Source organism: Diceros bicornis, chromosome 26, assembly GCF_020826845.1.
Source record: "Diceros bicornis minor isolate mBicDic1 chromosome 26, mDicBic1.mat.cur, whole genome shotgun sequence".
Classification (NCBI taxonomy): Eukaryota; Metazoa; Chordata; class Mammalia; order Perissodactyla; family Rhinocerotidae; genus Diceros; species Diceros bicornis.
The window spans coordinates 47,672,483-47,698,097 of NC_080765.1; the positions used below are offsets into that span (position 1 = coordinate 47,672,483).

The 25,615-nt window shown below is 58.9% G+C and overlaps 3 protein-coding genes, 1 long non-coding RNA gene and 1 other non-coding gene across 8 annotated transcripts; 2 read left to right on the forward strand and 3 right to left on the reverse strand.

Moving 5' to 3' along the window:
- Positions 1–745: 745 nt before the first annotated feature.
- MCRIP2 (MAPK regulated corepressor interacting protein 2) lies at positions 746–5,855 on the reverse strand. Of its 2 annotated transcripts, XM_058570467.1 has the most exons (5): positions 5,730–5,852; positions 5,516–5,633; positions 1,712–1,839; positions 1,389–1,490; positions 746–1,157 (listed from the first exon to the last, which is right to left on the reverse strand). In XM_058570467.1, the coding sequence occupies exons 1-5, from the start codon at positions 5,779–5,781 to the stop codon at positions 1,087–1,089; spliced, it is 471 nt and encodes a 156-aa protein (XP_058426450.1). In that variant the 5' UTR covers positions 5,782–5,852; the 3' UTR covers positions 746–1,086. The 2 variants fall into 2 exon arrangements, with proteins under 2 accessions (XP_058426450.1, XP_058426452.1); XM_058570469.1 differs by lacking the exon at positions 1,389–1,490 and having other exon boundaries at positions 5,730–5,855.
- A 2,764-nt stretch (positions 5,856–8,619) lies between these two features.
- LOC131422855 (uncharacterized) lies at positions 8,620–18,470 on the reverse strand. Of its 2 annotated transcripts, XR_009224149.1 has the most exons (5): positions 18,337–18,470; positions 17,548–17,648; positions 16,394–16,638; positions 9,539–10,627; positions 8,620–9,266 (listed from the first exon to the last, which is right to left on the reverse strand). It is a non-coding gene; the product is annotated as an uncharacterized LOC131422855 (long non-coding RNA). The 2 variants fall into 2 exon arrangements; XR_009224148.1 differs by lacking the exons at positions 8,620–9,266; positions 9,539–10,627 and having other exon boundaries at positions 14,552–16,638.
- Positions 18,471–18,871: 401 nt separating this feature from the next.
- On the forward strand, positions 18,872–18,942 carry TRNAG-CCC (transfer RNA glycine (anticodon CCC)). The gene has a single exon. It is a non-coding gene; the product is annotated as a tRNA-Gly (tRNA).
- Positions 18,943–19,765: 823 nt separating this feature from the next.
- On the forward strand, positions 19,766–21,543 carry METTL26 (methyltransferase like 26). 2 transcript variants are annotated; one of them, XM_058570471.1, is made up of 6 exons: positions 19,766–20,000; positions 20,127–20,352; positions 20,566–20,625; positions 20,999–21,066; positions 21,155–21,233; positions 21,313–21,543. In XM_058570471.1, the coding sequence occupies exons 1-6, from the start codon at positions 19,804–19,806 to the stop codon at positions 21,358–21,360; spliced, it is 678 nt and encodes a 225-aa protein (XP_058426454.1). In that variant the 5' UTR covers positions 19,766–19,803; the 3' UTR covers positions 21,361–21,543. The 2 variants fall into 2 exon arrangements, with proteins under 2 accessions (XP_058426454.1, XP_058426455.1); XM_058570472.1 differs by having other exon boundaries at positions 19,767–20,000; positions 20,190–20,352.
- Positions 21,544–21,580: 37 nt separating this feature from the next.
- Positions 21,581–24,888, reverse strand: WFIKKN1 (WAP, follistatin/kazal, immunoglobulin, kunitz and netrin domain containing 1). Its single transcript, XM_058570470.1, has 2 exons — positions 24,205–24,888; positions 21,581–23,522 (listed from the first exon to the last, which is right to left on the reverse strand). The coding sequence occupies exons 1-2, from the start codon at positions 24,373–24,375 to the stop codon at positions 22,044–22,046; spliced, it is 1,650 nt and encodes a 549-aa protein (XP_058426453.1). The 5' UTR covers positions 24,376–24,888; the 3' UTR covers positions 21,581–22,043.
- Between the last annotated feature and the right edge of the window lie 727 nt (positions 24,889–25,615).

Consider the following 25,615-nt stretch of genomic DNA (forward strand, 5'->3'; position numbering starts at 1 on the left):
ACACCCCCTCGGGTCTACAGCCTTCCGGGGCGCCCCAAGACCCTGCCCAGCCTGCTCCGGTCACCCCTTCCGCCGTCGCGCCCCAGCCCGTGCGGCCACTCCCCAGCCGAGACCCTGGGGGGCGCATCTGTATATCCGGAATGAGATGCACCCTCATATTTGTGGGGCTGCACTTGGCAGGTGCTGTCCACACGTACCGACAGCCCGGGCTGCCCCCCGCTGCTGGAAAGCCCCCTGCAGGCAGCGTGCACACCGGGGTACTCCACTTTGTCCTGTGTCAGCCGCAGTCAAGGTCACCCTGCCCAACAGGCAAAGTGCGTCCCCCCGGGGGCCCCGAGGGCCGGCAACCCCAGCTCCCATGCTTGTTCCCCAGGGCTGCCCACAGACCTGTGGGACACCTTCACCCACTGTCCCACAGCCAGACCTGGGGAATTCAGAGACAGGACCAGGCCTCCTGATACCTGACCCCAATTCTGGATAGCTAGGACCCCATCCCAGGGCCAGTTAGGTAACATCTCTGGGCCTTGATGGAGAGGAGGGAGTGGGAGTCAGGTCGGGCAGGGTGGGGTCCAGAGACTTCCAAAAAAGATGAGCTGGGCCAGGGCCCCAGCACCTCCGTCAGGAGAACACAGGAGGGCAGCTGTGCAGGAGGCTGAGGGCCAGATCTGGGCAGAGCTGCAGCTGTGGGGGGATGGGGCTACAAGGGGAAGTGGGGCTGGGCCTGGCGCTGGGACACAGGATCCCCCACCCCCCACACAAGTAAAGGACGCTCCAAAAGGGCAGTTTCTCGACTTTATTATCCTGCAGCTCCTCCCTGCCAGCTCCAGGGGCGGTCCTGGGGCACATTGAGCAGGATTGAGGTCACACAGGTTCACCCCTGGCAGCCTGGGACAGCTGGGCCGAGGGGTCAGCAGGTGCAAAAGTCCAAATGCTGGCACTTCAGGTGTGGCTGGCGCCCGGCCAGGCCCAGGGTGAAGCACAGCCTGCGGCGGCGGGTGGACAGGGCACCGTGGTCCTCTCCTGGCAGAGGGTCCATGTGGGGCGGGGCCAGGCCCTGCAGCAACAGTATTGCCCCCGAGGTGGCGGCTAGGAGCAGTTAGTGATTCTGGCCAGGAACTGCTGTGCCCACCACTCGTCCAGGTCAATGGGCACGAAGTCTGTGGGCAGAGCAAAAAGCTGGGCAGTGAAGCCACCTCCCAGACAGGTCAGCGCCTCTCCCCTCCAGCTGACCACCAGCCCCTCACCTGGACCCCAAATGTAGCCGGCGCTGGGAAGAAGCGGGTCAGGTTTGTCCCATCCCCAGTCCCCTGGGGTTAAAATCTGGCAGGGCCCAGCTCAGGGTCGGAGGGAGTGGAGGGAACTCCCTGAGTGCAGGGCAGGGGGCTCACTCTGTAGCCGCGGGTTGGGGGTCCTCTCCACGTACTGCACAGGCCGGGGCCCACTCTCACCGGCTGGGCCACCACCCAGCTGCTGCACCACTTGCTGCCAGGCTGTGGGGAGAGGGCGATCAGGCTGAGCCAGGGCCCTGGCACCCTGGACCCCACCCCAGGGCCTAGTAGCTATCTGGACCCCAGCCCAGAGCTGGGAGCAGGCAGCCTGCTGGCTGGTCACAGGACACCCAGGCAGAACCCAGCCTTCTGTCCACCGTGAGTCAGGTTACAGTCAGAAGAGGACCAGTGGTCCAGGCTGCACCCTCGGGCCTCAACACTACCTTCGGACACAAATCGGACGTTCTCCTCGTGTGCCAGCGTGTAGATCTCCGGGGTCCCCTCGAGGGATGGGGATGTGGCGGGGGGGCGCCGGCCATTCACCCGATTGAACACGAGCCTCGGCCCTGGACTGTGGGAATGGGGAGGAGACAGTCAGCAACGGTCCCAAGCCCAGGTACTGCCTGGCAAAGCTCCAGGAGCAGCCTCAGGCCACACCCGCCGTCCCCAGGCCAGGCCCAGCCTGGACACTTCCCCAAACCGCAGGGCAGCTGGGTGCTGCAGCCAGCGGGTGAGGTCTCTCTCTGGCAGTCCTGAGCCCCCGGCAGCTCAGCTCACACCTGCAGCCCCCAGCCCTGAGGCAGGCCCATGACTGTAGGCCGGAGAGGCCCCCAGCTCTCTGGGTCCCAGATCCCCCGCAGAGCTCCATGGTCCAGGCACACAGGTGCCCCTCCAAGGGTCTCTCGAGCACCCCTACTGCCACCTGTCTCCCACCTCCCCTACACTGACCAGGCCTCCAGCAGGTGGGGCGCGTCCTGACCGACGCCATGAGATCACTCTATCCCACCCCACTCGCCGGGCGCCGTTCTCGGCCACCTTCTCCCCTGCAAAAGCCTTTCCATCTCGCCGACAGCCCCAGTGTGTGGGAGGAAAGACCCAAGCAAGAGCTGGGCGGCCTCTGCCCTTCCCTCTCCCCAGCTGCCCCACGCCCCGTGGCGATGAGCCCCAAGGTCTGGTCTGGCCAAACAGCGCTGAGTGTGGGTGGGCCATCCTGAGTGGGGCGGGTGTGACTGCAACCCCAGCCATCCCTGCAGGCCCCAGATGGGCGGTAATGCTCTTGCCCACAGGGGCGGGGATGCTGAGTGAAGGGGCGGCCGCTGGGTGCTGGAGCTCAGCCTGGTGGGCACTCGATGTCCAGGGGGCTGCTGGGCCCGTCCCGGCCAGCTGGCCCAGCCCTGTGCACACGAAGCCTGGGACGGGGCCGTGGAGGGAGCAGGGCCGCACCTACAGCAGGAGGTGGGAGCCGGGAGTCCTGGGCTGCACGTGCCACTCCGCCAGGCACCCGCGGTCCCGCCGGCCTGCTCGCCATCCTGGGCTCAGGTGCCCCACTGTCACTCGGGGTTCCTCCTCGGCTGAGAAGGGCACTAAAATAAAGAGGAGCGTCTTGAGGGGTACCAGTCCCGCCAGCTCCAGGCCGGCAGGGTCTGGTGGCCACAGAGAATCTAGAGAGGTGGGGCTCCTCCCAGGCCTGAGCTGCACACACCAGAGGGTGTGAAGGTTTGTCCTCTACTTGGACAGCCCCCTCGCCTGCCACCCCCGCCCCTGCGAGGCTGCAAACTCTAGGAAAGTTTGGACACTGGATGTTGCAGAAGGAAAAAAAAAAAGGGAATTGCAGCCAAGGGCTGTGAATCACAGGGACTAAGGCAGTGGCCTGGCGGGGCCGAGAAGGGGCCCCAGCAGGCAGGTGCTGGCCTGCCCTTCCGTCCTGCCCGCCCCCTGCCCCCTGCTGGCAGTTATGGTTACATAAGACTGCTCCGCAGGCCCTCTGGGGGAAAGGGCACAGGCTCCCACGTGCACCTGTGGACGAAGGCCACCCTGTGCCCACTCCCAGGGACGCTGACCAGCTGACCTGCAGGCAAGCTCCAGTCCACGGCACCCAAGTCCCTGCTCAGTGCGACACAAGGCATCCTCTGGCTTAATCCCCTCCACAACCCCCCACGTAGACCACCCACCCCTTTTCAGCCCAGAAACCTGGGCTCAAGAGGGAAGTGACCTGTCCAAGGTCACACGCCGAGAGTGAGTGGCAGCGTCAGGAGTTAACTGCAGGCCTGTCTGACCCCAAAGCCCACAACTGAGTACAGCTCCCAAGCCACATCCCGGCCACCGGCCTGCCGTCTACCCCTGCGCCGTCAGGTGGTCAGTCACATGCCCCACTGTATCTTCCCCCAACAGCTGACATTGCCTCATATATCCCATATTCTCTCTCCCGAAGAGAGAGCTCTTCAGAGGCGCAGACCCGTATGGCCTGTTCATGGCCATGGGCAGTGCCCAGACCCATGCTGGGCCAGAACCCAAGCCTGCTGGTTTAGCCAGTCAGACACATTGAGCATTTTTCGGCACCAGGCATGGGGGCTGACCAGTGGCCCTCTCAGAAGGGCACTGCAGCGGAGAAAGCAGAGAAGGTGGCAGGAAGTCTCGATGGAGTGACTTGAGAGGGTGCCCCTGAAAAGGTGCAGGAGCTGGGCTAGGGGCTCCTCGGGGGGGACCCCCTGGCTGCTGGGACTGGGAGGGGGCAGCTCAGGGAAGGAGCAGTGACCTCAGAGGGAAGGGGGACAGCAAGGCCAGCACACACTTTGCCTGCTCATCACTCCCTGCACCCAGCAAGACACAGCAGCACACAGGAATGGGGGGTGGGGGAGTGTGGGGGGGGACACAGGGCAGGCTGAGGACAGATGTGAGGCCTTGGTGGGGGGGAGGGAGGTTTAAGGGCTCTACGCTGTCTTTCCCATCTCCTTCCCCAGCATCCTCAACCCTGCCACAGACACACCCTGCCTTCCCCAGCATCAGGGCCATGGAGAGGAAGGTGATGGGTTTCTCCAGGTAAGGAGGGGGGGCTCCCTGCCTGGGTGACCAGTGGTGTCTACACACCTATGCCTCATTTCCTCCTCCAGGAGGTAGGGTGGCTGTGAGGACCAAGGCCGATATCACAAGGCAGTGTCACAGCACAGCCTGGGTCCCGAGGAGGAGCCCCTCAGGCCCTGCTCACCTCCCTCCCCAGAAGGCACCTGTGGCTGGCCTAGACCCTCTTCTTCACTAGGGTCCCACCCCACAGGGTCAATATGCCCCCAGCAGGAAAGGGCTTGGAAAGGGCCTCAGCCCAGAAGGGTCCCCACAGGCTGCCCCATCTGTGGCACCGGGGCCTGTAACTGAGGGGGAGGGGCAGGCTGGGGGCCCTGCAGCACACTGCCCTCGACCTCTTGACCAACCGTGGAGGCTGTCGTCCTCAACTTGGGAAACCCCCCTCCCCCTCCCCCCTCCTGAGGCCCTCAGCGCTGCCTCAGGGGACCCAGTCTGCCGCCCCCCTGCACAGCCTAGGCACAGCCCAGACTCCAGGAAATGAAGACAATGAGTGAAACCGAAGGCGGAGGCCCTGAGCCAAAAGAGTAAAAAGTTCAGCCCTGGGGGGTGATGTGTCGGCTGCACAAGCCTCCTGTGGCCTCAGACTCTCGGGCACAGACACAACCGCTGGTCAGGAAACTAGAGGCTCCAGGAGCCGCGAGCATCTTGGGGGCCTCCAGCGCCCAGCCAGGGTGTCTGGGGTGAAGGGCAGAGAGGGCAGCGGCCTGGCAGGGCCGGAGGGAACCACGTGCACCTCTCCCCCAGCGCACGCCGCAAGGACCGGGAGGGCGAGGCCGGGCGGCTCGCCTCAAACCTTGGCCTCGCAGCCCAAGGTCGCCCGGGGCATCTGACTCAGCCGCCCGGAGCCCCTCCGACTCAGGAGCTGTCCGCTTTCTCCCTACTCGGGGTCCCCCAGGTCCCCCGGGGCCGGGAGGCAGGAGGCGGTCCACAAACGTCTGGCCCAGCCAGGTGCCAGGTGAGGCGGAAGCGCAGAGGTGCGGGGGCCAGAACAGCCGCTCGGCCTGGGCGGAGTCGGCGCGCCCCCTCCCCGTCCCGCCCCCCGCGCGCCCCGCCCCGCCCCGCGCACGTGGCCTGGGCTCCGCTAACCTTTCCCCAAGGTCACCCTCCGGGCCCCGCGGCGGCCGGCGGGGGAGGGGGTGCCGGGCTCCGGCTGGGGCCGGACGTCTCACCTCGACAGGGGCCAGGGTCCGGGCGGCTGCGCCCGCGGGGGCGGCGGGGTGGGCGGCGCGGGCTGCCGGCATTTCAGGAGCTCGCCGAGCCTGCTCTCCACCTGCTGCTGCGTGGGACCTGCGGGCACCAAAGGGTGCGTCAGCTGCGTGCAGACCCCCGGGGCGGCCACGGCGTCCAGAACCCCCCGGCCCTGCCCGCTGCCGCCCCGCGCACCTGTGCGGCGCTGCGCGACCAGCTTGCTGGGCCCCTTGGTGATGGTGTACATGGTGCGGAGGGGCCTGCCCGTGCGCGGCCCGCGGCCAGATCCCGCGCCCTCCGCCCGGCGCGCACTTGGCGGGCGCCGAGGGCGCGGCCCCTTTAACGGGCGGCCGGGCGCGGCGGGGAGAGGGCGGGCCCGCCACACGCCCCCGGCCCTTAAAGGGCCCGCGCGGCTCGGCTGGCCCGGGGGCACGCGGGGAGGCGGCGCTCGGCCCTTTGAGAAACGGGCCGCAACCAGCGCCCCGCCCACACGGCCCAAGGCGAAGGCGCTGGGAGGGACCTGGAGCCTGGGACGCCGGTTTGCCGCCTGGAGGCCAGGTGAACCACAGGGCCCCCCGGCCCCTGCGGGGTCAGCGATAGTGTCCAAGGAGCCGACGCTCCTGCCCTTGACAGGCGCTGGGGGTGCTCTTTGTGGACCCTGGAAGCAAGGCTGTGCCACTCAGGTCGGGGAGCCTCAGCCAAGGTGACTTCGTGGGCCTGGGCCAGTGTGAGGGGGCACTCTCGGCCTGGGTGTTGGTACAGAGAGGAGCAGAGACGAGAAAATGGGGGTCGGCCCCCTGGGTATGGGCAGAGACGAAGTGGAAATCTCCCTTCCACCCTGGAGACAGGAGCATTCTGCTCTGGGTCTCAGCCTCCGTGCCTAGGTGCACCCCAGCTCCATGAAGGAGGCAGCCACCCACTTAACAATCCAGGAGTAGCGTGGGGCGGGATCCTGGGAGAGAAGTGGCAGAGGCGTCCTTGCCTGTGTCATCCTGCGAAGGAGAGGGCAGTAACGCCCCCAAGGCAGTGGGGTCTGCCTGTAGTGACAGTGCCTCAAGGGCCATCTGTGACCTCCAGGGAGCCTGGGGGCCCAGGAACCAGGCCTGCCCAGAGCGGGGCGCCCTAATCCCCAGGCAGCCCTTTCCAGGTGGGCTTTACCTACAGGGTGTCTCCACAGCAGCCCAGGTGGGGCATGGGGACCACAGCGCTGGTGGGTTTGGGGACTCAGCAGGAGGCCCTGTCCTCCTGCATTTGGTTGGGTTCAATCCTTAACTTCCCCCCACTCGAGAAAACAAACTGCCAGGGGCTGTCTAGGGACCATGAAACCCACCCTGAGGCTTGTGCAGCCACCTTGGGCCCTCGGGGCTCCTGCACTGCTCCCACAAATGTTTGAGGAGGCTCGGTCTGGCTGGCACCAGAGCCTGTGGTGTCCAGTAGGGCCTTTTCTCAGCCGGGCAGCCGCTGCCCCAGGGGCAAGGGAGTTTGGCCTCAGCACAGTGGCCCAGTGGGCTCCTGAGCAAACCCAGCCCAGCTCCCCCAGACCCCACCTTTGGAGCGGGCCTGACGCCTCCCACCCAGGCAGGGCTGAGAGGCCAGGGCAGGGCGGAGCGAGTCTGTCTTGTCTAACCTCCAGACAAGCAGGGTGCACAACATGGAGAGCAGTGGGGGAGGGGGGTTGACCAGCAGGAGGACCCCCACCCCACAAGCTCTGTGCTGGCTGCTTCCCTCCTGACTACCCCATGCGCCTGTATGGCTGGTGCGGGTAACCGGGCCTGCTCGGGGACTCGCAGGGAAGCTCGGGTCCCAGGGTTGCTGGGCTGGCCTTCCTCTAGTGTGTCTCCCTACAGCCCCTTGGCTTTGCATCCTTTCCTAAGCGGGGCTGAAAAACAAGGGCTCCCTCGTCAGCTGCCTCCTCTGCAGGGCCAGGCTGGGCTGGGATAGGCCTGTGACCCTGAGAGGGGAGGGGGGCAGCTGGTGAGCCCTGCCCCCCCAGGCAAGAGTATGTCCAGGGAGTCCAGGCCTGAGCATGCCACCCCCTAAGACCCTCACTAGCCAGCTGGCCCCTCCTTCCATCCCTGGAATGCCATCCCTTGTCCCTTCCCCCAGCGGCGTCAAGGCCGGCCTGGTCCTGCGTCATCTGTGCTGGCTGCCCTGGCCTCTCTGGTGGCCTTGAGCACGTGGCTCACTCATGCACTGGGGAGACATCACAGGGTAAGGGGTCTGGGAGGGTGGTGTTCCCAGCAGAGGGAGCAAGGCCCTGGAGTGGGGGAGCGCACGTTCCCCCTCAAGCTGACGCAAGCCCTCTGAGAGCTCCTTCGCCCAGGCATCCCTTTCAGGCCAGTGTGGACAATGGGCAGAAGGGCCCAGCCTTTCCTTAAGCCCTCTGATGGTCAAGGCCTTACGAGGCCCTGATATCCAGGTCCTGCCCACAGGCCTTGTTTGAGGTCAAAGTTTGGGTCCCGAGCCCTCAGAAGGGGTCCTGGGTAGGAACAGCTGCACATGAGTGGTCCTGACAGGTGGGAGGGCGGGGGTGCAGGACAAGCTGGGGGCAGGTGGGGTGGGGGGTGAGAGAGCCCAGTGATCCCCAAGAGGTGCGCTAAGGGAGCAGGGAGGGGCTGAGGGAAGAGGAAGGTTGTGAGGGGCAGGCAGCGAAGTCCCTGGCGTGTGCCCCAGAGGGCCCTTCCCAGCCTCACTGCTCCCGGGACCCAGTTATGAGCACCAGACCCACCTTGGCCTGGGGACGGAGCCTGGCATCTCTGGGATGTGGGGAGGGCCTGGCCAGAGCCCCTGAGAGGTCAGGGTCTTGATGATCTGCCACCAGGAGCTCAGCCTGGCTCTCCTGGTCGACCGGGAACCCCAGCCAGCCTGGCGCAGGACAGCAGCTCCCAGCGAGCTCAAGGTTCTGTCCCCTGGCCTCGCTGGCCTTTCCGTGGAGTATGCTGTCTGTGATGGGGGTCAGCCTGCGAAGCCCCGCAGGCAGCATTTTGCAGCCAGCAACATTCCCTGTGGTCCTGGATTTGGAGACGGGGACAGTTGGACAGGAAGGAGGGACCTCACCCAGCATGCAGAAGAAATAGTTGTCAAGGTAAGAAATGGCCTTATCTCATGGGCCCCACTCATTCTCATAAAAACAAGTGCTATTTTTCTCTTTTAAAAAGCTCTAAAGACAATACTAACATTTTATGTAAAAGGAGAAAGAAGTTTAAGTTTCCAGTCATGCTCAGTCATTTTCCAGATCTGAAATCCATGCCCTCACAAACCGGGACTGGAGGATGGGCTTCTGCCAATGGAGGGGTGACCAGTAGACCCTGGAAGAGGCTCTGGCTGGATGCTCTCGTACTTGCCACCCAGCTTCTGGGGATTGCTCGACCCCTTCCCAAACCCAAGTGCAGGGGGTTGTATGGTGGCCCCAAAAGCTACATGCACCCGGAACTTCAGCACAGGACCCTATTTGCACATACAGTTAAGGCAAGGATTTCGAGATGAGGTCACCTGGGTTAGGGTGAGCCCTAAATCCAATGAGGAGTCTCCTTGTAGGAGAAAAAAGAGGGAGATGTGGGCGCAGAGAGACATGGAGAAGGCCACATGAAGACAGAGGCAGAGACTTGAGGGAGGTGGCCGCAAGCCCAGGAACGCCTGGAGACCCCAGAAGCTGAAGTGGTGAGGAAGGATCCTCTTGTAGGGACTTTGGAGGGAGCTGAAACCTTTCTTTTGGACTTCTGGCCTCCAGAACTGTGAGAAAATAAAGTGTTGTTTTAAACCACCCAGTTTCAGGGTAATTTGTCCCAGCACCTCTGGGAAACTCATGTACCAAGGAAGTGGTGGCAGGTGACGGCAAGGGAGGGGAAGCACCCAGGGCACGGGACCCTGGGACACAAGCTGGACCCTGCCGTTGGCTCTGGACGTCATGGGGCCAGCACTCAGGGAGGCTTGGCTCCACAGCCCCCTTGTGGACGAGCCTGACTTCGGGGAATGGGGCCCTTGCCTGGGAGCCCCTCACTCACCAGGCATTTCCTGTGCACCTCCTGTGGGCTGGGCCCCGAGACAGGCAGTGAGGGCTGGGGGTTTGGGGGGCAGCCGGTCCCCTGGAGGTGTAAATAAGCATAAGTGAGGCCATTTTGTTACATTAAATGGCCCCAGTCCCTCCTCTGTGTGACTATTCGCTGTTCTGCACGTACTCCAGAAAATTCACATGCTCTCCTGATTTATGGCCTCTGTTTAGGTATGCACTCCCTGATAGCTTGATAAGGTAAAAACTTTGTTCTATGAGTTTCTCTCCAGGAACGGGCTGGCCACAGGTGGGAAATACACCTACAAGGTATCCATCACAGCTGACAGAAGAATGGAACAACGGGATGCCTGGAGCCCGTCACGCCTGGAGACCAACATCCCTGGACCCCCTCCTCACTGCCCATCTTCCTTATATAACTGCCTCAAGATCTGTAATCCTTGAAGATGGTTTTTTGAGACATTACCATCTTCCTGGTTATGCTGGCTAATCGAATTAAAACTTTGTTTCTCGATCCCTAACTCCTTGTGGTTAATTGGCTCTGATCACAGCGAGCAGAGTGAGCCCATTGCTCAGTAACAAATTCTGGTGACCCAGATGGGACCCAAGCCTCTCCCCATGGCTAGTCGACTTGGATGAAGCTGTAATGGGATTTTTCCCCGAGGCTGCTGGTGGCGTTGTTTTCTTCTTTTTCTTTTTTCCCCCCGCCCGGGGAATTCCCCTGTTGGCTTCCTCGCTTGCCGACTGCCTCTAACGCTTCAGTGACCCGGAAACAAGGGACTGGATCGTAAGCTGACGAGCTTGCGTCTGCAGCTAGCTGAGTCGTCCGGAGTGCACCTCCCGGGTACGATATTCCTTTTTTCTTGTTTGGGGGCCTTGGGCAGGCCAAGGTCCATCTGGTTTAGGCGCTGTTGTTTAGGGATAAAATAAAGTACAGACTGCCTAGTACTGGTCTCTGGTTTTTCTGTGGTGCACACACCTGTATGGTCTGTTCTCCTGAGTGTGTGTGTTGTTCCACCGGTCTGTGTGCCAGTTTTTCTCTGTGTCAGAATCCACAGCATACTTCCAGTGCTTGTGACATCATCTGTGGGGAGGTAAAGTTTGCAACCTTTTCTGTCAAGTGTCAAGCCGGAATTGTATCCCTCAATGTAGTCACTGCTGTCTGTGTGTTAACTCTCGGGCAGAAGCTGTGAGAGCATAGCCCAACCATCTTTTCCCCCTCTTTGTCTATCTGGTCTGGCACCTTCTTTGCTGTCATTGTGTGGAAGTTAGGCTTGGGCTTAAAGTAAGCTGGACTTGGACTTCCTGCAAAATAGAAACTTTCTGCCAGGCACCTGACTTCCTACACTGGCGTTGGGAAATTAGATCTTACCTCTTGCCTCTGGCTTGTTTAGCACTGGTGTGAGAACTGTATGCTTGGGTGGAGTGGGATTTGGATAAGTCCCATAGTTATCTGGATGCCTGGAGTCAAGCCCTGCACCCTCTTCCCGGTCCATTAATTGTCAAACACAAACTTTATCACCATTGGCACCACTCCATCTGTTCCAAAGAAGGGGCCCACTAGGATGCATGCTGGCCAAATGGGCTGATTTCAGCTATGAGCCCATGACAAAGGAAAGGATGATCTTTTACTGTAAGGTAGCCTGGCCCCAGTATACACTGGGCTCAGGAGAAAAGTGGCCCCCAAACAGGTCACTCAGTTATGACATGATCTTGCAGCTAGAATTGTTCTACAAGAAGGAAAGAAAGGAAAATAAAATTCCCTAAGTTTAAGCCTTTATGCTGCTATATCTAGATCAGGGAACGGGGGACAATGGACCCAGGATTCCCCCGGCTCTTCCTCCTCCTCCTCCTCGTCCTCCTCCCTTTTGCCCGGCTTACTGCTTGTCCAGGGGAAAATGCCTGAAGGGGCCGACCCCATGGCTTAGCGGTTAAGTGCGCACACTCCGCTCCTGGCGGCCCGGGTTTGGATCCTGGGCACGCACTGAGACGCACCACTTCTCTGGCCATGCTGAGGCCACGTCCCACATACAGCGGCTGGAAGGATGTGCAACTATGACACACAACTATCTACTGGGGCTTTGGGGAGAAAAAGGGGAAAAAAAAAAAAAGGAGGAGGATTGGCAATAGATGTTAGCTCAGGGCCCGTCTTCCTCAGGAAAAAAAAAAAATGCCTGAAGGATTGCCAGGTCTAAGAGAGGGACTCTCTCCTTCTCGAACCTGGCAAGGGACACAATTCCTTTGGGGCCCTTCCCGGAGAGCGGCAATTTCCACTGTGACAATATCCCATAGGCATAAATGGACAAGGGAAACTGGCTGGCTTCATTTACAGTCTCCTTTCTCTAGTGTGGATCTTTTTAATTGGAAAAATTTTATATTATCCTGAATGCCTGTTCTCCTCCTGGGATGAAACCTTCTATGTAAACTGAGTGCTCAAGTGACTTTTGCTCCAGACCAGCTAGAGGAGCAAGTGCTGCCAGAACAATTTTTACAGCTCCAGATGGCCCTGCTAGGTGTTTAAACACCACCGCCGCACACGCTGCCACCGGAGATGCTCAAGGAGGTAAGACTAGATGTGTGGGCAGAAGGGACGCCTGGGAAAGCAAAGAATGTCCAGGCAATACATACACCCTTGAAAACCCAAAAGATAAAGCCTAGCCTAAAACAGTATCTACTAAAACAGGAGGCTCAGAATGGCATTCAGCCAGTGCTGCAGAAATTCCTGGCGGCAGGATTAATGAGACCTGGCCAGTCACCATATAATACTCCTATTCTCCCGGTCAAAAATAAACACACAAAAAAACCCAATTCAGAGGAATATCAGTTTGTTCAGGACCTTCATGCCATAAATGAGGTGGTTCAGAATCTGCACCTTGTGGTGCCCAGCCCCAATACCTTGCTGACCAACATTCTGGGTGAATACGGCTGGTTTTCAGTTTTGGACTTAGAGGATGCATTCTTCTGCACACTGCTCACAGAAGAATCACAACAACTTTTTGCCTTTGAATGGTGTGACCCAGACAGACCACTCAACAATATCATTGGACACTGCTCCCCCAGGGCTTCAAAAACTCCCCTATGGTATTTGGGGAGGCCCTAGCTAAAGACTTGAGCCACTTACAATCATGAGAAAGATTACAAGTTACACTATGTGGATGACTCGCTGATAGCAAGCCCCACATTAGGAGCAGTGTCTGGCTAACACAATAAAGACCTTAAATCATTTGGCTGAATGTGGGCATAAGGTCTCACAAAAGAAAGCAGAGATATGCAAATAAAAAGTTACATACTTAGGATTTACCTTATCAAAAGGCCAGAGGGAACTGCTGCCAGACCAAAAAAGGGGCTCTAGCATGCCTGAGCCCTCCCACCACCCAGCAACAGCTATGAGGATCCTTGGGCCTGGCTGCTTTCTGTGGGATCTGGATTCCTAACTATGGTCTCATAGTAAAACCCCTCTGTGAAGCTTTAAAAGGCCTAGACTAGGAGCCACTAGAATGGACAAAGGAGTGTCAGGCGGCCTTTGATACCATTAAGACAAAGTTAATTTCAGCCCCAGCCTTGAGGCTTCCTAACTTGGACATGCCCCTCAGCCTACATGTACATAAAAGGCAGGGAATGAGCTTGGGTTTTGTGTTTTTTTTTTAAAGCAAAAATATTTTAATTTTGCTCTATACAAATATTTATATTATAAAAACAGTCTAGACTTTATTTTTAATTAGCATAAACACAGGTAAAAATTAAGGGCAAGAAAGGTAGCAAGGAAATCTTACTCACATTCTATTCACACAGAAAATGAAACAGAAGGGCTAATTCGAGCTGTCCAATTGCACAGACAAAATGAAAGTAAATTATATGACACCTGTATAATCATGCTACATTCTCCCACTCTGCTAAGTTATTTTTTAAAAGAAAAGTTATAGAGAAACAAAGGGATGAAGGGGTTTATAATGCTAGAGATGAACTAAGAATGCAATTTGGAAGGAAAATAATCCCAGAAACAGAACCATATTCTTCTGAAGTCATGTAAGTTAATAAGAGCAAGAATTCTATAAAACGATTTTTCAAAGACAGGACTATAAATGTTAGAATGAGAAGAAAATGGAGGTGGATGAGGTAAGCAAAGCAATGGTGATCCAAAATAATACAGAACTGAGAATAAATTAGAAATGTTAGGAAATAGATGTTGGTGAATTTCAAATTAGTGGCATGGAGGAAAGACTGAGAATAAGCACTGTGAATGAAGAGAAAAAATGAAAACAGTAAAGAAATTAGAGAGAAGATAAGAAATACAGAAGTCAGATACGTGCAATTACTAGAGACTGTGTCCCTGAAGAAGAAAATCTAATAAATGAAATTTTACAAGTCTCAAAATCATAATACAGGACAATTTCATGAAATTTAGGAAGAACTGAATCTTCAGATTGAAGGGTTCCTATTTTATCCAGAAATATTAATATAGTGGGCCTGCCCGGTGGCGCAAGCGGTTAAGTGCACGCGTTCCACTGCGGTGGCCCGGGGTTCGCCGGTTCCGATCCCAGGCGCGCACCAACGCACTGCTTGTCAGGCCATGCTGTGGCGGCGTCCCATATAAAGTGGAGGAAGATGGGCACGGATGTTAGCCCAGGGCCAGTCTTCCTCAGCAAAAAAAGAGGAGGATTGGCAGATGTTAGCAACGCACTGCTTGTCAGGCCATGCTGTGGCGGCGTCCCATATAAAGTGGAGGAAGATGGGCACGGATGTTAGCCCAGGGCCAGTCTTCCTCAGCAAAAAAAGAGGAGGATTGGCAGATGTTAGCACAGGGCTGATCTCCCCACAAAAAAAAAAAAGAAAAAGAATTATTAATATACAGCATCATCAGAGCTTGGGGGTTTTAACTCAAAAACTGGGCACGACCCCCGGCCAGGCTTATTTTTCCAAGCAGTTGGATCAGACTGTCAAAGCGTCAAAGCCAGTCCCCCCGCCGGCAACCCGCCCCCCCCCCCCCCCCCCCCCCCGCACCTTTGACAGTCTGATCCATGCATGCCTCAGGGCAGTGGCTGCTACCTGTGACATCCTGCAGGAAGCTGAAAAATTCACCCTGGGCCAACCCACCGTGGTATATGTGCCACATCAAGTACTCACATTATTGAAGCAAAAAGGGGGATACTGGCTCACTTCAGGACAGATGGGCAAATACCAGACCATGCTTTTGGACAATCCAAATGTACGGATGCAAGTATCATCCTCCCCAAACCCAGCCACCTTGCTCCCTAATGAGACATCAGAAGCCTTAGAACATGACTGCTTACAAGTTATGGAGACAGTGTATTCTAGCCGACCTGATTTGTTGGACTGTCCACTGGAAACACCGGACTTGGAACTCTTCACAGATGGCAATAGCTTCATGGATCAAGATAAGAGACGCGTGGGATACGTGGTCATAACTTTACAAGAGACTTTAGAGGCTAAAGCGCTACCCACAGGGACATCAGCTCAAAAGGCAGAAATCATCGCCCTCACTTGGGCTCTACATCTAACTCAAGGGAAAAGAGTAAATATATACACATATTTCTGTTATGCCTTTGTTATAGTTCATGCTCACGGGACAATCTGGAAGGAAAGAAGACTCTTAACAGCAGGAAAAAAGAAGGTCACACATGGCCCTAAAGTTTTAAAACTGCTTAGTACTGTTACCGAGCTTGCTCAGGTAGCTATTATAAATTGCCCTGGCCACCAGAGGGAGAATCAATGTGTCCTTGAAGATGTTTTTTTGAGACATTAGTCTACCATCTTCCTGGTTATGCCAGCTAATTGAATTAAAACTTCGTTTCTCCATCCCTAGCTCATTGTGATTAACTGGCTCTGGTCGCAGCGAGCAGAGCGAGCCCAGTGCTTGGTAACAGAGGTGGCAGTGCAGCGGGGGACATGGTTCTCCCTCGGAGGAAGTGCATCCAGGCCTTGGGCTGAGGCCTGAGGCCAAGGCCGGAGGGAGGCGTGCTGTTGCTGTGCGGCAGAAGGGCGGAGATCTCTGGGTGCTGGAGATTTTATCTTGTGAATAAACACTCATTTGGAAAGGTGGCCTGAGCCACGGAACTTCCCACCAGTGGGGGACAAACCCCTCCAGAGGGCCACCTGGAGCTGAATGCAGCCTCAGGAGAGGGCATTTCCAGCCCCAACAGTAATCCAGCCTTGAAGCTGAGTTCCTGAGGGTCACTGTAAATATTCAATAGGCACATGATTACTCTTTGACCTTGTTCCCAACACAGACACAGAGGAAAAGAAGTTCATCTTGTTACTTTGCTGTTTTCTTGTTTAACCTGAGGGGTGACTTAAGGGTCACAAGGATTTATGAGCTTGTTTTGCTGAAGAAAAAGAATGCCTTCAAGGAAGTTATGACCGCCAGAACACCAGCCCTCAGCTGCCTTTGACACCAAATTGCCCAAGGGCTTATCTGGAGTGAAAGAAACACAGATCTCCCCTTTGTTTCTCTGAAACTCCTCCTCCCAAGCCCCTTAGCTCTATAAAGCCCCCTGCTTTCTTCTTTAGTTAAGGTGGAGTTGAGAGAACCTATCTTTCTACCTTCTTGTTTTGGTCAATTCAAATAATAAAACTTTCTCTATCTCCAAGCACCAGTGTCTCAGTGATTGGCTTATTGTGCATTGCACACACGAATTTGAGATTAAGAGGTTCGATATCAGCCTCAGGAGATACAACTCTGGGAGTCACCACTGAGCTCGGCCTGGGTATGGGACACTGACAGGCTCTACTGTTCAGCATCCCCTGGGGGTCCCCATACATCCATGACTTTCCAGAAAATGTGTGCTCACACAGCTCAAGTGCATGCACATGCATTCAAACACAATCTCACTGCAGCAATGGCCATGCTCCATCTTGTCCAGCTGCTTCTGTCCCAGGCTCTGAGCTTGGTGAGTGCTGAGGGCAGGTGTCGGCTCACACAGCGTCCAGCCCAGACGGATGATGTGGCAGGCAGATATCAACATGAGGTCCAGTGCTGTTAAACAGAAGACACTGCTGGGCATCTGGGCAGTTCCTTCAAGCAGTGCCATAGGACATGGGGAAGCAGGACTCAGTCAGTCTCAGGCTCCTCCCCTCCTACAGGACATAGTGTGTAAAGGAAAACTCTTTTTTTTTAATAATTTTATTTATTTATTCTTTCCCCCAAAGCCCCAGTAGATAGTTGTATGCCATAGCTGCACATCCTTCCAGCCGCTGTACGTGGGACACGGCCTCAGCATGGCCGTAGAAGCGGCGGGTCGGTGCGTGCCCTGGGTCCGAGCCCAGGCCGCCAGCAGCGGAGCGCGCGCACTTAACCGCTAAGCCACAGGGCCGGCCCGAAAACTTCTTTTTCTGTATTCACAACACTCTGACACCAAATGTGTGGGTTTTCCTCACCAAGCAATTCTCCAGTTTACTGCAAACATCACCTGGGTGTCCTACGATTCAACTCAATTCTGACACTATCTACCCAGAGTTAGCACAGACCCCACAAGCTGAGAGCTCAGGCCCACAAGACCACCCCCACTTCAGACAAAAGTCACAATTCCAGGTTGTCACCTGTGCTTCTGATCGACTGGCTGTAAATAGGAGTTCCCATGACCCCCTCCTCGGGATCCATAATTTGCTAGAATGGCTCACAGAATTCAGGGAGACACTTTACATAACTGTTTACTGTTTATCATAAAGGATAGGACTGGGGAACAGCAGGTGGAGGAGACGCACGGGGAAGGAGTGGGGAGGGGCGCGGAGCTTCCATGCTGCCCCGGAGCGCCGTCCCCCAGCACCTCCCACGGTCACCACCCCAGGAGCTCTCCAGACCCTCCCATTCTGGGTTTTTATGGAGATTCCCTTATGATTGACAAAGTCGTTGGTCATTGGTGATTAGCTCAGTCTCCAGCCTCTCCCCACCCCAGAGGTCAGAGGTTGGGGGTGGGGCTGAAAGTTCCAACCCTCAAATCACATGGTCCCTTCCCCTGGCTACCAGCCCCCTCCTCCCAGAGTCACCTGTTAGTATAAACTCCCATCAGGCTGAAATGGTCTTGTTAGGAATAACAACAGGCGATCTTCTCACATCACTCAGGAAATTCCCAGGAATTTTAGGAGCTCTGTGCCAGGAACCAGGATGAAGACCAAATAAATACTTCTTATATGACAATATCACAGGGTGGCCCTGCCCAGGAATCCCATGTGAAGCCACGGGGGTACCTCTTGGGCGGGCAAGGAGGGTTGAGGGACCTAGGGAGTGAGACCTCAGGTGTCCACTGGTCATTGCAGGTGGGGGTCAAGGGCAGGGATGTGCATCGAGGGACACCTCTTCTCCACCCCAAAACACAGAAAATGTTCAGCCGACAAACCAGGAGGAGGTGAGGCAGGGAAGGAAAGCTCGGGCTGTGAGATGGGAAGGCCTGCTGAAGGAAGAGGGTGGTCACAAGGCAGAACGCCAAGGGGGCTGCCTAGAGGCGAGCAGGCCAGCCCACTGAGTGGAACTTTTCCGGGGTGCTGTCCAGACCAGCCAACCCTTCACCACTTCTGGGCCCTAAGCTGCAAGGCTACCCTCCCAGCCTGCCCACTGCCCACACCCACACCCCAGGCCCTGGTCCCACCCTGCATGGATGGCAATCCCAGGCTAAAGTCCGTGTCAGGGCCATCCTCTGAGCCCTGGCCAGAGAAACGTCAGGTATAGGGGTCTCACTTGTGAAAAATTGCCCAGCAAAGGAGATAAGCTAGTCCTGCCTGAGGAACAGGGCCCCTAGGACACAGGACACGTGGGCAAGCTAACAGCTGGGGAAGTACCCTGGGCAACAAATGGGCCTCCGACTTGATTCACGGGTCACAGACCCCTCATAACATCCGTGGACTCCGGGCTGACGCTGGTCATCTCAGTGTCACAGAGAAGCCCTGAGCATCACAGGGCCTCTTCGTGAGGCCGCCCCAGTCCCCGACGGTGGGGGCCGCCCCGCCCACCGTGGGGGCCGCCCCGCCCACCCACAGCCCTGCGCACACAGCGGCCCCGCCTCCTCAGCCCCGCCCCTAAGGAGCCCTGCCAGGGCCCCGCCCCCATCGGCTCGAGAATGCCCACGGTTGCCATGGTTTCCATGGCGCAGGCCGGAATCCAGGTCGTCCTCAAACCTGCGTCCCTCATCCCCACTCCTTTCCCGCGAGCGCTGGGCGCCCAAGAGATCCGCGAGACCCCACTGTCGTGGGCCGCACCAAGCTGGCGCTCCTTCCCTGGCTGCCAGCGGCGCAGCGCATGCGCCGTTATGTCTCTAGGTTCGGGATGGTTGCATCACGATCTCCTAAGTCTCGCAGGCAGGCTGGAACGCTAACAGCGCCGCTGGTGTAGTGGTATCATGCAAGATTCCCATTCTTGCGACCCGGGTTCGATTCCCGGGCGGCGCAGGTCCTTTTACCTCTTTTCCGTCTCAAAAAAGTTAACTTTTACTGACCGTAGAGATTTCAAAAAGAAAAACAGAAACAAGGGAGAAGCATACATTCCAGTGCAGCATGTCGACTTTGAAAATAAAACAGCCAGTTATTTTACCAGCAAAATAAGTTTATTCGGGAAAAACCAAAGAATTGCAATTCAGGACCTGCACGCTATGGTGGACCACAGGCAAGTCCAACAAAGGAGAGGAACATTATTTTATAGGAGGAAAGTAGGAAGGGTTGTTTTGAACAAAAATCCATCAGAGGAAAGCAAGAGTTCAGGGTGGTGATGGTTTCTCACTGGCTGAGCTGTTGGGGTCGTGGATTTCTCTTTGGGATACAATGTACATTTCTTCCTGTAATTTACAATTTTTTCCTATTGACGACGTCTGTTGGGGTCTGTAATTGACGGAGAGTGGAACTGCGTGGGAGCTCCCCCTTCTAGCCTCCTGACCCCACTTTAAATGAAGTTTCCCCTTATTAATTTTCACAAGCGCGAATGAGACAATTTCAGAGAGTGACAAGCACTATGAAAACATTAGGACGGCCGGCGACCAGGTGCTGAGCTGAGGGGTACCTGTAAACCAGCAACTCAAGCTCGCCGCCGGGTCCTGGTCCTGCCGGCTCACGGCCCTTTAACACGGGGAGCGCGTCCTTCTGGGAATTGTAGTCCGTTGGGGCGGCAGCACGGCTTCCGGACCACAGCTCCCGGTGGGCCTCGCGGCGCAGGACTACAGCTCCCAGCGGGCCTCGCGGCACAGGACTACAGCTCCCGACGGACCGCGCGGGGCCGGCAGCGGCCTCCGCTCCCAGCGGGCTGGCTGCGCTGCCGAGATGCTGGTGGCAGCGGCCGCCGAGCGGAACAAGGTGCCTATCCTGCGTGTCCTGCAGCAGTACATGGACCCGGACCAGCGCGGCCTCCGCGTACTCGAGGTGGCCTCGGGCGCCGGCTACCACGTGGCCCACTTCGCGCAGGCCTTCCCTCACGCTGAGTGGCAGCCGTCCGACGTGGACCAGCGTTGCCTGGACAGGTGCGGGGGTGGCGGGAAAGCGGGACGCGGCGTGAAAGTGGGCGGGCCGCGGGGTCGGGCCGAGCTGGGCCCCGTCCTGCCGCCCCACTCCCCACGCCACCGTGACCCCTCTAAGCCCCCAAGCAGGGCTGCAGGAGGCGTCAGAAACGGGTGCACCGGCCACCACCACCCACGGCTGCCCTCCCACAGCATCTCGGCCACCATTCAGGCCCAGGGGCAGTCCAATGTGAAGGCCCCGCTGTACCTGGACGTGACCTGGGATTGGCAGCAGTGGGGCGGGATCCTGCCGCAGTCGCTGGACCTGCTGCTCTGCATCAACTTGATCCACATCAGTCCCCTGAACTGCACCAAGGTCTGTGGGCGCGGGCAAGCCACCCAGGGGCCACCCAGCTGCGCCATGCGCACCCCTCCCCTTGCACTGGGAGGGAGGGGCGTGTTAGGTTTTCCCATATTACAGACTGGGTGCTGAGGTCTCGAGGTCAGGCTGAGTTTCAAGTCCATGGCCTAGGGCTCTTTGGGGGCCTGGGGAAAGCTCCTGACTGCCCTGCTGGCTCTTCCTCCCCAGGGGCTCTTCAAAGCAGCAGGACACCTGCTCAAACCCAAAGCGCTGCTCATCACCTACGGGGTGAGTGCTCCCGCCAGAGATGGGCCTCCCCTGCAGGACCATCCTAGCCAGCCTCGGCTGTCCCCTTCTTTCTGGACTCCCTCCCTCCTGTGTCAATATTTCAGTTGTCCTCTGTGCCAGCTACTTGTCACCATTGAAACCCACCCAGGCCCTCCCCTCTCAAACACCCCTCTGGTCACCTGCCAGTCTTCCTGCACCCACTTGGCTCACCAGGTGGTCCTCAGCTGTGCGTCCCCTCTCTTGGGGGCAGGGAGAGGTGTGTCCTTTTCATCCTCTAGGTGTCAGCCTGGAAATCTGCCCAGCGGCTGGCTGGGGAATGGCTGACCCTGGGTTGGTGGCCAGCGGGCAGAGCTGTGTCCCCTTGTCTCCACAGCCCTATGCTGTCAACGGGAAGATCTCTCCCCAGAGTAACATGGACTTTGATCTGACCCTCAGATGCAGGTCAGAGCTGGGTGGGTGGAGGCCTGGCTGGGAGAGCCTGTGGCCTAGGTGACCCCTAGGCCATGACTCATCTCTTTTCCCCCTGCAGGAACCCCGAGTGGGGGCTGCGGGACACAGCCCTCCTGGAGGACCTGGGCCAGGCCAGTGGCCTGCTCCTGGAGAGGATGGTAGGTGGGGAGGGCTAGGGGTGTAGGCAATCTCCCTCGGGACCAGGAGCAGCTTCTTCAGCCCCAGTGTCTCCCCCAGGTGGACATGCCAGCCAACAACAAATGCCTGATTTTCCGAAAACAGTAACCCCTCTTTCTCCCGCATGCCTTTGTTCCTGCTAAGGCCCCTTCTGGGACAAAACCAGACTTCCAGCCCCTGCCTCCCTGGGCTGGGCCATGGGGACTGGCCCTGCCCACTCTGGGGGCTTTTGGCTGGTGTCCACAGGGCTGCTGAATGCCTGAGAATACAAGTGTTTCTTGTTGTCCCATTGCTGGTTTCCACCATGCCTCCTGCTGGGTGGTGCTGGGTGGGCAAGCTGTCTCTGTGGGTTCCATGCAGGGGGCAGGAGGTGTCTCGCCTATGGGGTCAGGGCTTGGGGGTGTCCTGGACCCTGCTGCTCCTCTCAGGCAGCAGAGGAGGGAGCGAGGGTCCAGGGACTGCTCAGGCAGCACTGAGCCAGCTGCCTCGCCTCCTGCCACGGGAGGTGGTGCCCACCTCGGGCTGGTCCTGGCTCGTGCTCCTGCAGGGACACAGGAAGCTCCCCAGGAGGGAAGTGGTGCTCCCTGGTGACCTCGGACTGGAGCCAGACTGTGGCAGAACCGCAGCTGGAGAACAGGCTGGATAGGGGAAGGACCAAGGCTCCACATGGGGGCTCCTGCCGGGGTCAGGACCCCCAGAAGGCCCAGCACCAGCAGGCCCCAAGGTCCAGGGACATGCTTGTATTCAGGGACGGGAGAACAGGCTGGGCAGAGTGCAGGGCAGAGGTGGGGCTAGTCCTGGAAGCGGTTGAGCAGCTCGCAGGCCTTCTTCTCGAGCAGCTCCAAGATCTTCTTGACACGCTTTTCACTGGCAGCGCGGACGTAGCTGCCAGCATCCAGCACAGCCACGCCATCTCGCACCTCACCCATGATGACCAGTGGGCTGTCCCCAGCCGTCACATTCGGGCATGGGCAGGCCCAGTCCATGCCACTCAGCGTCACCTCCAGGTACTTGGTGCCCAAGAACCTGAGGCCCATCTTGTCATCCTTGAGCACATCGTCCAGGGCCACACGGGCGATGCCACCACCGCCCGCCTCAGGCTCCTCCAGCACCTCAGTGAGCCGCCCCACGATGGCAAAGTCACTGCGGCACAGGCTCAGTGCCAGCTTGCTCCGGAGGCGGCAGGCCCGGCAGGGCGGGGTACGCGGCACGGGGCAGGCCTCCTCACAGCTCTCGCGGCTCTCGAAGCTGTTGCTGTTGCCCTCGCAGCCACCATACACAAAGGGGTGGCACTGCTGCAGCAGCGGGCTGTAGGCCCAGCGTGGCTCCCAGCCCTGGCAGGGGCCCTGCACGGCTGGCAGCACGCAGGCGTCCCCAGGGCCAAGGGTGCAGGCCTGCTGGCACGCCTCGTAGGTCTCAAAGCCCCGGGTGCCCCCATCACAGCTGCTGACTGGGAAGGTCATGCAGCCGCCCCGCTGTGGGTCAAAGTGCCAGAGTACGTGGCCGGAGGGAGGGCCGGCGCAGGTCTGTGCGTGGGGCAGGCATTCTGCCGGGGCAGGGGCACTGGGGGCCCTGTCCCTGGCTGGCTCCCGCAGGACCACAGAGAGTGGGAAGTCGGCCCGAAGCAGGCCAGCGGCGTTGCGTGCGGTGCAGGTGTAGAGGCCGGCATCCTCAGGCCGGGCGTTGTAGAGCACCAGCTGCCCGATGCTGGTGACCACCATGTTGCCGTACATCTGATCCGGCCGCATGATCAGGTTCTCCCGCTGGTCACTCTGCTTCTCCCAGGTCACGGCGGGCGGCGGGCGGCCGCTGACATCGCAGTGGAGGCTGGCTGTGCCCCCGACATACACCGCCTGTGGGGAGGGGCTGCTGTAGAGGGCAGGTGGCACCGGGGCGTCCCCAGGCATCGGGCTGGCAGTGGTCTCGGGTGGCCCTGGGCTGCTGGGTGGCCAGCTTAGGACGTGCTTGCAGGGCACAACGTGCAGGCGGAGGCCACGCAGGCAAGCCTCAGCGTCCATGTAGCAGCGGTTGTAGTAGGTGAGGCCGTCAGAGGCGCAGGTGAAGCTGGGCTCCTTCTCACAGCGATCGCGGCAGCGGCACACAGGCTGCCCGTCCCAGATGTCGCAGTTGGAGCCCTGCTGACGGCACACGAAGCCCTCACACGAGGCCACTGGTGCAGGTGTGGCTGGGCCACTGTGGGGAAAGCGGGCCGCCACGCAGCTCTGCAGTCCGCACACGTTGATGCAGCACTTCTCTGCGGCCGCACAGTCCTGGGGGGTGGGGGCAGCTCAGCCGGTGCCCTAACACCCCCCAGCCCTGCTCGGGGCCCCAGCATTGCTGTGTGTCAGCATGCTGCCTCCCCCCGAACCTCACTTTCCCCTCTGGAAAGCTGAACCAGTTTGCAGAAGTTTGCTGTCCATCCCCTGTGATGAGCCTAGTGACCCTGTCACGTCATTACCAAGTCTGCAGACCCCCACCCCCCAAAGCAGGTTTTATTCTTATTCCCGTCGTACAGACGAGGAAACTGAGGCTAGGGAGGCCATACTCAAGGCCGCTGCAGTTGGTGCAGGCGGGCTGCAGAGGGGGGGCATCCAGATGTGGGCCCCGCCTTTCTGCCTCCCTGGTCCTGAGAACAGCTGGTCCCAGGGTGGGGTGGGCAGGTTTGGGGAGTGAAGGGGGCCTGTCAATCCTCAGACACATGAAGACAAAAACTGGGGGTGTCCCCTGGGACCCTCATACGGTCACAACCCCGTCAGAAGAGTGTGGGGAGCCACAGGAGGAAGCGGGCTCCCGGGCTTGGGGGCTGCAGTGCAGCTGCCGGAGTCCTCTCTGCCCACAAGACCTGGGGATGGGTGGGATCAAGCTTCCCCAGGCCGACCAAGCCCCCAAGGTGCCCTGGGCTGCCTATGATGTCTGTCCCCGCTTTGGGCCAGTGGGGGCGCCCGTGCTCACCTGGTCCCCGACGCACTCTCGCTCACAGGTGCTCTGGGCGTCCACCCACAGATTGGGGCTGAGCTCGTTGGGGCACATGCCTAGGTGGCTCCTGGGCCCCGGCGGCAGGCTGGCCCCTAAGGTCAGTACAACCATGAGGAGCAGCAGCAGGAGCGTCCTTGGGGCCCGCATGGGGCTGCCAGGCCCAGGGGGGGTGTGTGGCCGCCAGCCCCTCCTCAGCCCCTGCCGAGCCTGCTCCCGGCAGGCATCCACTGTCCCAGGCCTGGGTTGCGCCCCTGCTCTCAGGCCCCTGGCCGATCCCCTGGGCTCCCCTCTGGTCCCTGAGGCCAGAGCCCACAGCAGATGCTCCGTCTCGACACCCTGGTGCCAGGGGCTGGGTGGGTTCTGGGTCTCCGCGCTCTGAGGCCGTGCATGTGGTGCCGGCCCCTCCCCCGCCTGGTCCCTCTGTGGTCAGCTCAGGGCGGGGAGAGGGGAGGGGCCAAGGCCCAGGAGCACGGAGACACTGGCCATGAGGGTCACTGAGGGGCGGAGAGTGGAGGGGAAGGGACACTGTAACTGGAGCCCCTCCTCCCTCTAGGCCCTGGGCTCAGGGATGGAAGAGCCCAGGGATCAAAGCCGCCAGACCCTTCCAGGAAGACCTCCCAGTCCAGGTTCAGGACCAGGAAGGAGGGGGCAGGGCTGGCCCACCCCACGCCAGCTGACCCTGGGCCAGAGTCTGCCCCGAAGCAGGTCCAGGCTGGCTGGTCACCTGGACTATGTCCAGGCAAGACATCCACGCAGAGGTGCAGGGGCTCTGTGTTCAGCCCAGCAATGGGTGGGGGTTCTGCTGCCCTCCCAGGAAAGTTTTCACAACCTTCTCCATGACCCTTCTCAGGGTCACAACCTGCCAGCAGGTCCTGGGGTCAAATCTAGACCTCTTGCTGGGGGTGAGCTCTCCTCTGGTGACCAGTGGCTGATGAGGGCGGGGGAGGCCCATGGATGGCAGGACTTTGCATTTCCAGGGAGCCCCCCTACTGAATCTTGGGTGCCTGGCTCCTGGTCCAGGCCCTTCCTCGACTGGGCAAGGTGGATGCCAATCCACAAGCAGGGGGCAGAGAGGAAGTGGTCTGTGTGCACTGGCTTTACACAGGCTTCGTGTCCTGGAAACGTGGCTGGTGTGATCGAGGAACTGAGTGTGTTCACTGGACTGATCTAAATTTCACTGGCCATGGCCCTGGATGGGGCAGTGCAGCCCCAAGAAGCCAAGGGCATCTAAATGCACCTGGGACACAGCGAGTGTCCTAGGAGCTGCTCAAGGAGCTGCAGGGACCCTGCACACAGAGCCTCTCCTCCAGGTGAGCATGAAGCCCTCCTCAATGTGGGGGCACAGGCAGCGAGATCAAAAGCCCCAGAATCCGCCCTTCCAGACCCT